At 63.7% G+C, this 14,077-nt stretch overlaps 1 protein-coding gene across 1 annotated transcript; it reads left to right on the top strand.

Annotated features, from left to right (window-relative positions):
• The first annotated feature begins 2,272 nt into the window (after positions 1-2,272).
• CHRNB2 (cholinergic receptor nicotinic beta 2 subunit) lies at positions 2,273-12,244 on the top strand. Its single transcript, XM_047092635.1, is given in 10 exon segments — positions 2,273-2,336; positions 3,509-3,654; positions 3,853-3,897; positions 4,454-4,563; positions 5,355-6,234; positions 9,190-9,267; positions 9,269-9,286; positions 9,288-9,409; positions 10,203-10,339; positions 11,592-12,244. Coding segments are annotated over 10 exon segments (2,253 nt in total).
• Positions 12,245-14,077: the final 1,833 nt, after the last annotated feature.

Below are 14,077 nucleotides of genomic sequence, written 5' to 3'. Positions count from 1 at the left end.
CCTGGCTTACCGGCTTTCTCCTCTTTCAGTGCTGGCTTTTATCTCCACTTCCTGCAGGTGCTCACACTCCGTTGCCTTCCTGCTCTGTGCCTCCCGAACACCATGTCCCTGCCCCTGCTGGAGCGGCCACCACACTGGACCTCCTTCATAGCTGGGTCTCAAGACGCACACAACCCTTGAAAAGCAGTAGACACCCAGCAAATGTTGATCTAAATTGTTGAAGGTGGGTCTTTTTCCGACCTTTGACCCTTTCACCAAAAGGAGTGGCTGCACACGTTTCTTTTCCTTAAGGCTTTTATTCTCCACTCTTTCCTTCTAAGATTTTTTAATTCTTAGTAGATCATTACATGTTTATGTGTGCATGTGTCCACTCCCACGTGCATCAGAGGGCCTGTGGCCACCCACTCTTTTTCTGGTACTTGTCTTATTTTTGCTCCTCAATATCAGGACCGAGGATGTGTCAAATAAGTTGCTTTTAGCTGAACTTTCACTTTTTTCAAAAAAAGATTTTTTTTAATGTTTATTTTTGAGAGGGCGCGCGCCTGAGCAGGGGAAGGGCAGAGAGAGGGAGACACAGAATCTGACGCAGGCTCCAGGCTGTCGGCACAGAGCCCGATGCAGGGCTCGAACTCACGAGCTGTGATATCATGACCTGAGCTGGAGTCGGACGCTTAACCTACTGAGCCACCCAGGCGCCCCTTAGCTGAACTTTTAAAAAGGGATTTCCCCTACGCACTGGAAGGTGTTGGTCTTGCACTAGCCCTTTTCCTATTTGTCAAGCCCTCATGAGAAGCGGGGCGCTGTGCTAGTTCGTGATTCAGCAGCGGAGACCGCCAGTGCCTCAGACGGATTCGTTCATTGGATGGACATCCTCTGCAAACATAGAGCAGGGCGCTGGGCTTAGTCCTCGGTCAAATACTCCTTCCTTGAGGAACTGACATTTATGTCAAGTGTTCAAATAAACAGAAGGTGGTTGATAAAAGGGCCAAGGGAACTCCCTGTTTAAAAGGCCCTGAAGTGTGAAGGATGGGGTGGGGGTGGGGTGGAGAATGTTCACGATCTTCTTTTTTAAAATTTTTTTTTTCAACGTTTATTTATTTTTGGGACAGAGAGAGACAGAGCATGAACGGGGGAGAGGCAGAGAGAGAGGGAGACACAGAATCGGAAACAGGCTCCAGGCTCCGAGCCATCAGCCCAGAGCCCGACGCGGGGCTCGAACTCACGGACCGCGAGATCATGACCTGGCTGAAGTCGGACGCTTAACCGACTGCGCCACCCAGGCGCCCCTGTTCACGATCTTCAAGAGCGCACCTGCAGTTGGAGTGGGGGGCTGTATATAGTGGGCTGGATGAGGCTGAAGAAGTAGGCAGAGACGCAGTAAGACAGAGCCTGCATGTGTGGTAAGGCTGCTTCAGTCAGGAAAGTTTTAGTCGTAAGTGACAAAAATCCACCTAAGGAAAAAGGGAAGCCTTTATTGGCTCGGAAACTAAACGTGCCGGGCTCTTCCTATCAAAGATGTCACTGAGTTGTGAACCCTCTCTGTCTCACGGTTGCTCTCCTCCGGCTGGCCTGTGTGATGTGGTCCTCGGATCCCCCTTGTGACACAGAGGCCGAAGACTGGACTGGAGGGGAATGGGCAGGGCTAACTGATAAGGGCCCTCTTGAAAGTTGCCTTCTCTTCGGGCCAGGTCTAGGCGTCCCCACCTGAGGCCCCCTGGGGGAGGGCAGGAGGTTGGCCTCTGAGGGAGCTTATGGAGGCGGAGAACGGACAGGTGTGTGGGGGGGGGGGTGGGGGGGTTCTGTTTCCACACTCGCTTTTTAAAACGGCAAGCCCAGAGTCCCCTGTCTCTTCGAGGACCTGAAATGCCTTTGCTCGGCGGCATCCTCGTCCTTCCAGGGAGGCAGGACCGTCTGGATTGGTGAGAGCGAACAAGGAGGGCGGCAACGCCAAGAGCTCCTCCCGAATCCCGCCCCCTCGTTCCGGCGCTGGGTGCCCGGGTGCTGAGCGGCGCCAGAGCTGCTGGGGGCAGAGGGCCGCCCGCTTCCGCCCCGCGCACACGCGGCCTGGGCAGAAGCACGTCCCACCCGGGGACCCCCTTTCTTTCTGGGCTCCGGCGCTTCCGCCTCCGGGGCGGAGACTCCTCCCCTCTCCGTCCCAGTCGCCTTCCCGGGGAGAGCGGCCCGAACAGCCTCCGCCCGCCGGCCCCCTCCCGCAGCCCGGCCGCCCCGGCCCGCGCGGCTTCAGCACCGCGGACAGCGCCCCGCCCGCGGCATGGCCCTGCGCTCCGGCCCCGCCGCGCTGCTGCTCGGCTGCGGCCTCCTCGGGCTGCGCGCAGGTGAGGACCGCCTCGGGCTCCCGGGCTCCCGGGCTCCGGGGTGGGAGGGGGACCCCCAGAGCTGGGGCCGTCCGCGGGGGGGGGGGCGCCTGAACGGGAGGAGGATGTCCCCAAAGGAGTAAGCGATGCAAGGAAGCGAAAGAGACGCGGGCCACGGTGGTGGGGAGGGCGTGGGCCCAGAGAGGAAGGAGGGAGGGGGTCTCCCCGCGATTTCTGGGGTGTCAGGAGGGCACACGCTGCCGTTGAGGTGCCACCTGACTTCTCGTGAAACGTTTTCACAAGTACTCTAGCTGGATCGGCACCCTCCCTTAGCTCTCCAGCGTTTCCTGTACCCCACGTCGGGCTCCTGAGTCTGGCCACTCCGCAGGGGCAAGGCAGGAAGGGGCGAGAAGTGACTTCTCAACTCTCTTGTGGGGTTGGACAGAAGACTTGGGAGGGAAGTCGCTGGGCCAGGCTGAGGGCTAGGAAGGAGCTCTAGGGGGTGGGGCACACGGGTGCAGAGTTGCAAGAGAGTATGTGGAGGGGCAGGAGGGGCGGGCGTGAAGGGGTTACACAACTAAATGTTTTCCACACCTGCATGCCGTGGAATTTGGGACTGAACACATGGTCCGACCTACAGCACAGGCAGCCCAGCCCAGCTATCCTCTCCAACCCAGCAGTGCCTTTGAAGGTGGGGGTGGGGTGGGGTCACAGCCAAAGTCACATGGGGAGGCACATAATGTTACTTGTACACACAGATGGGCACTGACTGAGGAGAAAGGTCGTGTGGTGTGATATAAATAGCCGTTCCCTTTCATCACCATCCCAAACTCTCCTCGAACGGCAGGGATCTTTCAGGAGAAGCCATGAAAACATGAAATCTCCAGTCTTTTGAGACCACTGTCTGAGACCTTGCAGGAAGAGTAGGTCTCCACAATCCTTGCGGAATGGGTTCCTAGTCTGGAGACATCTGTGTGGGGCTCCCTGGTCTCCCTGGTCAGTGATCTCAGAGAACGGCTTCGCCATGAGGGGCCCCCGCGGGCTGACCTAGGCATTTTGCTGTATCCTTAGGGATGGAGCAGCGGGACGCTGCTGTTTCAGCCTGGCTGGCCCACTTGGCTAGGGAGAGCGGGATGCTAGGAGGGCCCCCCTTGCCCACTTCCTTCCTTCCTGCCCCCCACTCCCCTGCCCAGGCGTCTGGGGTACTGACACGGAGGAGCGGCTAGTGGAGCACCTCCTAGATCCTTCCCGGTACAACAAGCTCATTCGCCCAGCCACCAACGGCTCTGAGCTGGTGACCGTTCAGCTCATGGTGTCGCTGGCCCAGCTCATCAGTGTGGTGAGTACGGGTCCCAAACTCTCCGCCCAGCCACTGAAATCTGAAGAGCCAAGATTGTGCTCACGTTTGTGCTTATTGCTCTGGAGTTCCCAAGGCTCGGGGAGGTACGGGAAGGACGTGGGTGCTTGTAGTGAGCCTGCCTGCTGGGGGCCTTCTCAGCAGCTGGGGGTCCTTCTCAGCAACTTCTCTTCTCTGCAGCATGAGCGGGAACAGATCATGACCACCAATGTCTGGCTGACCCAGGTTAGCGCTCTTCCTGCCCGGCCCACATCCCCGGTCTCCTCTTTCCTCCTACCCGCGCCCCCCCCCCCCACCACCTTTTTTTGTATGTGCTTTTTCCATTTTATTTGCAAAACGTAGATTCTAATATCTTGGCTTAGATGTGCAAATTAAACGAGGACGTATTTTTTTTTTTTAATTTTTTTTTTTAACGTTTTATTTATTTTTGAGACAGGGAGAGACAGAGCGTGAACAGGGGAGGGTCAGAGAGAGGGAGACACAGAATCTGAAACAGGCTCCAGGCTCTGAGCTGTCAGCACAGAGCCCGACGCGGGGCTCGAACTCACGGACTGAGAGATCATGACCTGAGCCGAAGTCGGCCGCTCAACCGACTGAGCCACCCAGGCGCCCCACGAGGACGTATTTTATGAGCCACATTGACTGGGCAGAGGAGTCACTGTCAGGAGGGAGTGGCTTTTAAAAGCCTCCTCAAGCCAGATGCCCCATCCTCCCAGTCTCTGTCCTTGACCTTGAGCCCCACCAAGGTCAAGGCTGGCAATGCTCTCTCCCCCTTTCCCAGGAATGGGAAGATTATCGCCTCACCTGGAAGCCTGAGGAGTTCGACAACATGAAGAAGGTTCGGCTCCCTTCCAAGCACATCTGGCTGCCGGACGTGGTCCTATACAACAAGTAGGTGGCCTGGGAGCAACGGGAAGGCGGGTGGAGATGACCAGAGTGCTCTGGGAGGGAAGGGGTCTTGGGGAAAGTACATCAGCTCGTGCTGGGAAGAGAGGGGACCTCTCCCTGGCACGGCCACAGTCACTACGCAAACAGGCCCAGACCACGGCGGGGTGGTGTGAAGTACCCCGACGACCCCGAGGCGATTTGGGCCGTGGCCAGTCCCCTCCCAGCCAAACAGGAGCCCCTGGCGTTTGGAGCCGCAGCGGGATACGAACAAGGGCTGGCAGCTGCAGCGCCTTCGCTGATCCCGGAATACGCTTCCCTGGAGCACCGTTTCAGGATCAAAGAGCCTGGCGGGTCCCAGTTTCTCCCCGGCTTCTGTCCCCTTTCCTGCGACAACCCCGCTGACCTTCAAGGTCCCACATCACTAGCGGGTCCACGCCCCGCTCTCACCTGCCTCTGTCCCCCTCATTGCCTGGGGCTTCCTTACTCTCCACCCTCGCGTGGAGCACCCGGTTTGCGCGGTGCGCGATAGGTGCGCGATAAGTGGCAGACGGCCCCCCCCATCCACCCGCTTCTGCCTCTGAAAGGCCTCACAGGCCTCCCGACCACCAGCTCAGCCATTCCCCTTCTTGCTCACTCCCCGCCGCACCTCTGTACGCTCCTGGCCCGTTACCCTCACACCAGGGTTGCCCCCCCCCCCCCCCCCCGCCCCGAGTCTCCCTCGCACTCGGCGCTGGGCTGACGGGTAGGGTGCGGGCACGCTGGGGCCGGGGCTCACTGTGCGCGTCCTCTGGCAGCGCCGACGGCATGTACGAGGTGTCCTTCTACTCCAACGCCGTGGTCTCCCACGACGGCAGCATCTTCTGGCTGCCGCCCGCCATCTACAAGAGCGCCTGCAAGATCGAGGTGAAGCACTTCCCCTTCGACCAGCAGAACTGCACCATGAAGTTCCGCTCGTGGACCTACGACCGCACGGAGATCGACCTGGTGCTCAAGAGTGACGTGGCCAGCCTGGACGACTTCACGCCCAGTGGCGAGTGGGACATCGTGGCGCTGCCGGGCCGGCGCAACGAGAACCCGGACGACTCCACGTACGTGGACATCACGTACGACTTCATCATCCGGCGCAAGCCCCTCTTCTACACCATCAACCTCATCGTCCCCTGCGTGCTCATCACCTCGCTGGCCATCCTCGTCTTCTACCTGCCGTCCGACTGCGGCGAGAAGATGACGCTGTGCATCTCCGTGCTGCTGGCGCTCACCGTCTTCCTGCTGCTCATCTCCAAGATCGTGCCGCCCACCTCGCTGGACGTGCCGCTGGTGGGCAAGTACCTCATGTTCACCATGGTGCTGGTCACCTTCTCCATCGTCACCAGCGTGTGCGTGCTCAACGTGCACCACCGCTCGCCCACCACGCACACCATGGCGCCCTGGGTCAAGGTCGTGTTCCTGGAGAAGCTGCCGGCGCTGCTCTTCATGCAGCAGCCGCGCCACCGCTGCGCCCGCCAGCGCCTGCGCCTGCGGCGGCGCCAGCGCGAGCGCGAGGCGGGCGCCCTCCTCTTCCGAGAAGCCCCCGGGGAGCCGGCGGGCCCGGCGCAAGGCTGCGGGCTCCGCGCGGCGGTGGACGGCGTGCGCTTCATCGCGGACCACGTGCGCAGCGAGGACGACGACCAGAGCGTGAGTGGCGCCGCCGCGCGAGGCTGCCGGGAGTGCGGGGGGCGTGGCCTTCTCCGTGGGCTTCCGGGAGGCGGGCCGGGCCGGGGTGGGGGTGGGGGGCGCGCACGACCCGGGACGCGTCGGGGGCCTTTACGGCTTGGCGGCCCCCGCTCGCCCCCCAAGCCCCAGTTGGTGATGTGACCATCGCAGCTCTGGGCACAAAGGGCACGAGTCGCCCGTGCGCCCCACGGCGCGGGGGGGAAGGGCGGGGCGCGGCAGAACTGAGGGCGGCCGGGGCGGGGGTGGGGGGAGGGGAGAAGAGGTTCCGCGGGGAGGACAGTCCCAAGTCCCGGACCCCTATGTGCGCCTTTGGGCCCCGGGGGGGGGGCGGACCCGGAGAAATCGTTTTGGAGGAGGGGCCGGTGGAGGCGAGGGCTTCCCGGAGCACCCTGCGCTTTGCGCACACCCGGCTCTCTGCTCCGTGAGCCGCGAGACCGCGCAGGGGGAGAGTTCTGCGGGCGCCTTCCCCCCCCCCCCCCCGCCCGCTTTGGGCGGTCAGGCTTCCGGTACCCGGGCCGCGTCCAGGCTGTGGCTCCCGCAGTGGTTGCCATGGTGACGGGCCAGGTTTCCGCCGGGATGCAGCCGTTCCGGTTTGGGGGGGGGTGAAGAGGGGCTGGGCCGGGGGGGGGGGCGGTGCGGCTTCAGAGCCTGGCGTTTCTGTGCCCTGTTCTGGGAGCCGGGGCTTGGCCAGGGAGCGGGGCGCGTTCCTGATGGGCGCAGGGCGGGCCCGGGCCCGGGGACCTGCGGCGGGAGCCTCAGCTGCCGAGGCCACGTGGGAGATGCAGGCGGGGTGTGCGCGGCGCAGCCACCCGTCCCCCCGCCCTTGCCGCAGTCCGTTCTGTGCCGCGCGCGCACTGCGCTGGGTGCCCGGGGCGCAGTGGCCTACTTGGCCGCCTCAGACTCTCCTCGTCCAAGCCCCGGTGCTCCGTCTATACCGGACCTCCAGCCTTCCCACCTTTAGTCAATGGCATCCCGTCCACCCGGTGGTTCAGACCAGAAACTGCAGTGCTCCTTGACCCCTCTCTTTCTCTCCTAAACCTCCCTCCCCTCCCCCGCCCCCCCCCCCCATCCAAACCGGCACACATCCTGTCCCGTGAGCACAGACTCCAAAATCCTTCTCGGCATCTGTACTCTATTGCCCTGGCCGGAGGCCTGGCCCAGGGCAGGGTCTCCTAGGTGTCTCCCTAAGTCAGCTGCTCCATCCAGATACACAATATCTCCTTATGTGGTACCTTGTCTCCCTGGCTCGGGTCCTTGGGTCATCTGGCTGACTAGCCTAAGCAAGCCAAGCTCTGTGCTACCTCAGGACCTTTGCACACCTCTCTCCGCCTGGAATGCCCTTTCTTTTTACTGGGACGTCTGTAGCTCACGCTGCTCTTGCCCTCAGGGTCGTGAATCCAAGCTCCAGGTTGGGTGTGGCGCCTACTTAATAAGAACGTCTTTTAAAAAGTCTATTACTATTACTAATCTTTGTTCTCCTGTTTGAGAGTAAGTTGCAGACACTGTGACCCTTTATCCCAAGTACTTCAGGGTGTCTGTCCTGAGACCAGAGATACCGTCTCGCACAACCAGGTTCAGTGATCAAATTCAGGAAATTTAGAATTGATATAATATCTTAATCTGATGTGAAGCCCATATTAAAATTTTCCCAATTTTCTCAGTAATGGTCTCTGTAGCACTTTCCCACCCCAGGCCAGGAGCTCAAGTCGCATTTCGTTGTCCTGTTTCTTTTTCTTCGATCCGCAGCAGTTTCTCAGCTTTGTTTTTCATGGCATCAACATTTGGGAGGATACGGGCGGAAGGTCCCGGCTTGGGTCTGTCTGATTGTTTCTTTCTTCACTGCGTTCCTGCCACAGCCACGTCCTTCCCGCTTGTCACGTGACCTTAAGTGTCATTTCCTCAAAGAGGCCGTCCCAGATCACACCTGAGATTGCGTGTCTGTCCTTTGTTTCCCATGAGGGCCGGCCGGATGCGTGGCCACCCCCATCCCGCCTGTCTGCACCCCCTGCCACAGCCTGTGTTTGTCTCGCTCTCAGTCACACCCCAGGGCTTGGTGCCAGGTGCACAGTAGGCACAGGTGTGACAGGTGAGCCAGTGCTCGAGCCGCCTCCTTCCCAGGCCCCCGGGGGAGCGGGTGCAAAGGCCCCGACGCAGACCGGGTGGAGCGGCTCAGAGGGGAGCCCGGCCCTTCATGCAGGCCCCGTGGCAGCGGTCGGACCCAGGGGTTCTTCTCTTTCTGACCGACTTGGTCCCAGCTGGGGACCCAGTCCTCACCCTCGGGCCCGCGTGCCGGAGGTGGTGCTGCGGGATGGGGCTCCCCCGGCGGCCACGAAGAGCGAGGCCCGCAGAGGCAGCATTCGCTGGCACTCTGTTGCAGACGCTGGGGTTACACGACGGAACAGATAGGGTCCTTGCGGTTTAGGACCTCCCCGCTGGCTGGGGTGGGGGTGGGGGCAGACGTGCAAATCCAAGTGGCAGCACAGTGCAGGAAAAATACCGTGGAGGAGATGTGCACACGGTGTCCAGGGGGATGGTGTTCACTCTGAGCACGAGTAACAGGGAAGAGCACTTCGTACAAGAGGCAACATCCGATTTGGGCTTTAAAGGATGTGTAGGAGTTCGCCAGGCAGAGAAGGGAAGACCAGGATTCTAGACAGAAAGGAGGCTCGAGGCACAGAGCCTCGAGAGCGCGACTTGGGCTTTGGTGAGTGTGGCTTGCGAGGCGGCGGGCGACGGTGCCCTCGGGATGTCACTGGCACCCTTGGGAGCGTGGACGGGCCGCTAGAGGCTTCTGAGCAGGGCAGCTTTGGAAAAGTCAGTCTGGGGTCACGGAGGGAGAGGGGGGTGTGTGCGTGTAGTGGGACCTGCTTATGCCTGTTCCCTCTCGGCCCGCGGCCCCCCTGCCCCTCCGTCCAGGTGAGCGAGGACTGGAAGTACGTCGCCATGGTGATCGACCGTCTCTTCCTATGGATCTTTGTCTTCGTCTGTGTTTCCCGGCACCATCGGCATGTTCCTTGCAGCCTCTCTTCCAGAACTTCTCCGCTGCCGCCTTCCTGCACGCGGACCGCTCGGCGCCCCAGCTCCAAGTGAGGCCCTCCCCGGCCCGCGCTCCTTCGCCCGCCGCCCTCTGTTGCCAGTAGTTGGGGCGGAGGGTGGGACGAGTGAGCTGGGGGCGGGGAGGGGGGGAGGCTGCCGCGGATCCATTCTTTCCCGCCCCCCCCCCCCGGGCCCCTCCCCCCGCACCCTGTGGCGGCACACGGCGGCCGGCCTGTCCCCTTGCACCGGCCAGGCAGGCTGGTGGCGCACGAAGGCTGACGAGGGAGAATGGGGATGTGGGCCTTCCACGCCGAGGAGGAGTGGCAGGGGAGGGGCCGGGTCGGGGCAGGGTGGCAGGGTGGGGGCCGACTGATGGAGGGCCACCCGGCCTTGCCTTTCGGGGCGCAGGGAGGGAGGGGCCGGGGGCGGGCCTGAGTGTGGCCCGATGGGTGGACAGCGCCTGGGCTGGGGCGTCTGCCCCGGGGGGGGGGGGGGGGGCTCACCTGTCGCTGTGGTCGGATTCCTGGGGGGGGGGGGCCTCCAGCCCAGCCCCACAGCCCTCCGCTCCTAAGGGGCCCCGGAGCCCCAGCTCCCTCTGCACCCCTTCCTTGCTCAGGCCAGGGGTGTGGGGGGGCAAGGCTGGGCGTCGGGGGAGCCTACTGACTTCTGAGGGTGCGCGGTGCGAGCTCGCCGGCTGCTTCTGGCCCCCTGAACTGACCGGGCGTTTGGAGTCAGGAAACCAAAGCTGTCGGCTTTTAAAGCTGACCCAGCCTCTGTGCCCTCCGCAGAGGGCGCCGGGCAGGAAGCGGTGGCGCCGCCCCGGCCCTCCCCCGCCGGCCAGACCCGAGCTGGGGGTGAGGCCGCGCCGCGCTGCCGCCTCCGGCTCCCCACAGGGCGCGGTCTCTGCCTCTGTCCCTGGGCCCCCGGGGGCCGTGTCCGCTCCCTGCTCCCAGCGACCAGCTGGGGACCCCCTGGCCTCTCAGCCCCGTCAACAGGCCTCCGATGGGCCTCCTGCCCCCATCCCTGCCACGTGAGTGGCTCCAATTTGCGGTCCCAGCCCGTCCTGGTGCCACGGAGGGGTCAGTCCGCCCGGCGTAGCCAAAGGGGCCGGCCGGCAACGCCGTGCTGTCCTCCGCGGCCCAGCCGGCCTCCCGCTTCGGCAGGCACGGCAGAGGCGGGGGCAGTGCCAACGGGTGGAGGCGCACACGGCACAGGCCACGGGGCCAGACGGGCTCAGTGTGGATTCTGGTCCCGGCCCCCACCGCCTACTCGCTCAGCCACGGGAACGAGTCTGTTCGCCCTGCTGGGCCTCGGAGCCCTCATCTCCACCATGGGGGCGGGACTTGCCTCTTCGGGGGGGGGGGTGGGGGCCAGAGGAGGAGGGGAGGGTCTCCAAGAAGCCCAGTCCGTCCCTGGCACGAAGCAGACGCTTCGCGAACGTGCGGTCGGGGGGCAGGCAGAGCTGGGGCGCTGGGCTCACCAGACTGTCCCGAAAGCCTCCCTCGCAGACCCTCCCTTACCCCCGTGTCTCTTCCTTGAGCGAAGCAAGTCCCCTGAAGCAGGGCGGGGACTGGGGAGCTGGGGACTGGAGAACATTCCGGGCACGCTCGGTGGGTCTGACGGCCGTGCCTCTCTCTGGAGTGCTTTCCGCGAAGCGTCGTCCTGTTCCTGGGCTGTGCTCCAGCCCCGACCCTGGCCTCCCTCCCGGGTCAGCTCCTCCCAACACGGTGCGAGCTCTTGCCCCTGGGCCGATCTAGGCTTGTCCGGCCAGTAGTTGGGCCGGGTGTGCCTCGGCATGCGTCCCCGCTTGCCAGAATGGGCTCATCTCTCCTGAGGGGGGGTCTTGGCCCCTTCCCCCCCCCCACCCCGTTCTAGAGCAGCAAGTTGAAACTTGCTTGCATTATGCCTGGACCCACGGCAAACTCAGAGTCCTGGGAAAGTCCAGCAACCAGAACACCAAACTGGAAAGAACCCTCCCCCTGGAGGGTGGGGTGCCCGCCGGAGGCCTTCCCTCCTGGCTCTCCCCCCCCCGGCTCTCCCCCCCCCCCCACCCCGTCAAGGCTGGGCCACGCGGAGAGCCCTGTCAGCTGCCGCTGCGACTGGCCTCGCGTTAAGTGCTTCCCGCGAGTGGCTGTTGTCCAAGTAAGTCACCAAAAAACGCTAGAGGGGTCTAAGCTGGCAGCTTGCCCAGCGTTTCGTGGGCATCTGACACATGAGGAAACCAAGGCCTGGAGACCCAAAGCGCTTTGCCGTGACCTTGCTCATTCTGGTCTGTAAAACAGGGAGGGCAGAGCTGGTTGAGGGCTGGAGCGCAGAAAGACAGACGGCTGCGTACGACGGGGTCACCGGGCTGGGCCCTTGGGGCGGTGCCATTTTCCCCATGTCTGGGCGCCGCCCTTCGGGGCCCCTGCCGCTGGGGGGAGGGGAGGGGCAGCAGGGTTTGAGCCCTCGGGTGCTGGGAACTGGGGACAGGCACAGCCCCTCCTCTTCCCTTGTGCCGTCGGGCGGGGCCCCGGGGCCGTCTCTGGAGAACCAGGCGCCCAGCCCCATGTCCCCGATCGAAGAGGGCGGTGCCGACGCTGGACCGAAGCCCGAGCCAGATGGGCTTGGGAGGGGCGCCGAGGCAGTGACTGGCCCGTCTCTCCCGGGGGACGGCGGGGCCACAGGCCGTGTGCCAACCACGCTGTCCGACCCTGCTTTTGACGGCCGGCGCTGCGGCAGGAGGCGAGCAGTCTATCGGCGGCCGCCTGACGGGCCTTCTCCGCGGACGAGGGCTGTGCAGGGAGGGCAGAGGCAGGATCTGGGGGCTCGGCTCCTGCCTCCTCCAGCCCCAGGCCCTTGTTCCTGGACGGCCTGCAGGCAGGGGGCTCCCGCCGACACAGAAGCCGCCTCAGAGAGGCGGAGGGACGGTGGGGGGCGGCTGGGGGAAGGCTAGGGCGTCGGTGAACCCAGTCCCTGGCCGGAGCGGACTCCGGCTCTCAGCCAGCTGCTCCCCCGTGTGTGGGCTGCCGTCACCTGCCCGTCACCCCCGCCCGGGCCGGAGCGTGACACGGCACCTTCGGTTGTGTGGCCCAGCGGCCCAGCCAGCTGTCACGCGGCTCCTAAGGGACTGTAGGTCTAGGTGTGGCTACGACTCCCGCCCACCCACCCCCCCTGCGCCCACTGCCCCCGCACTGGCCTTGGTCTCCCTCGTCTGTGCTCCTGGAGTATTTGCACCGGTCCTAGCCAACTCCAGGCCAGACGCGCTAGGAACTTCACATTGTCGTAAAGAAAGAGGTTTCCAAAGCTGTCTTGTCTGTCTCGTATTTGGGGGCTGGGGGTTGGCAAATTCAGGGACCCGGGACCTGCTGGAGAAACGACTCGTGAGGCATGACAGATGGTTCGAGACGGGAGAGCAGCCGTAACTCAGTACTGCCCTGTGCCCTACGCGGGACACCCATCGGACGGAAAGGAAGCGGCCAAGCGGCTGGGTCCCGAGTCACAGAGCCCAGAACTAGCTCCTGGGGGGGGAGGGAGCTCTGGGGGGAGGGCCCCTTTCAAAGAAGGGGCCGTCTCACAGGTCTCCTCACAGCTGCGGCCTGCGTGAGCCCCCTTTGCCGTGGGCCCAACCCAGAAGTGGCGTTAAACTGTGGGCCTCCCGCACCTGACACGAGCCGAGGACACCCGTGGGTCCCCGTGGGCGGCCCTGCTTCCCAGCCCACTTGGAGTGGGGGGTGGGGGCCATCTCGCTCCCTCTGCACACGTGCCCGGCACCTGCACTAGGTGTGAAGGACACCCTGCCCTCCGCGTGGGACCAGGAGCCGCCTGACAGGCTCCTGGTCGGTTCCGGGTGGGGGGGGGGGAGGGGCAGACGTTCCCCTTCGAGGTCTTTGGAAACCCGTCCAGCTGACTCAGCTCGGGGTCTCACGCACCACGAGTGACAGCCATGCAGAACTGTGGTCCCTAATGTGCTCCTGGACACGTCACTGGCCCTCCCGGCCTCAACTGTCCCATCTGCATAGTGGACGGGGAAGGAGGCTTCGCTGGGACTCCGCCTCCCCATCAGGTACTTGGGCTGGATCTGGTAGAGACTGTGGACTAAATTACCACGTGGACAGGGGTGAGTCCTCTTGGAAACTCAAGTGGAAGGAACAGTCCAGTGCCTTCCACACGTAAAGCAGGGGAAGCCACGGCGGGTCTCCTGGAACTTTGCTCCAAGTATGTGCTTCCCTGCGGGCCCTGGGGGCCAGGCCGAGCAGCAGCTGGGGGCGGGTGCCCTGTGGGGGCGGGGTGGTCATCTCCACGGGTGTCCCTGCTCTGGGCCGGGGGGCATCCCGTCCGTTCGGTGGGCTCGTGAGGAAGGGCGTGTGGGGGCGGGCCCCAGCCCCGAACCCCAGGACCACAGCTCCGTCTGTCCCCAGTCCCCCCACCCCCAAGACCACAGGCCCCTCTGTCCCAGTCCCTCCCCCCTCTCCCCCCCCCCCCAGGACCACAGCTCCGGCTGTCCCCAGTCCCCCCACCCCCAAGACCACAGCCCCTCTGTCCCCAGTCCCTCCTCCTCTTCCCCGCCCCCAGGACCACAGCTCCTTCTGTCCCCAGTCCCCCCACCCCCAAGACCACAGACCCTCTGTCCCCAGTCCCTCCCCAGGACCACAGCTCCTTCCGTCCCCAGGTCCCCCCACCACGAAGCCACGGCCGCACGCTTTCTAACAATTCAGAGTCTCCTTTTTTATTTCTGAGGAATGTATAACGTGAGTCACTGTTACCGAGGGACACATAAGAGCAGAAC

This window comes from Lynx rufus, unplaced genomic scaffold (genome assembly GCF_022079265.1).
Source record: "Lynx rufus isolate CCGP_SWC_20201006 ecotype Redwood Valley unplaced genomic scaffold, mLynRuf1.p SCAF_31, whole genome shotgun sequence".
NCBI lineage: Eukaryota > Metazoa > Chordata > Mammalia > Carnivora > Felidae > Lynx > Lynx rufus.
This window is presented reverse-complemented; position numbering and strand designations above follow the sequence as displayed.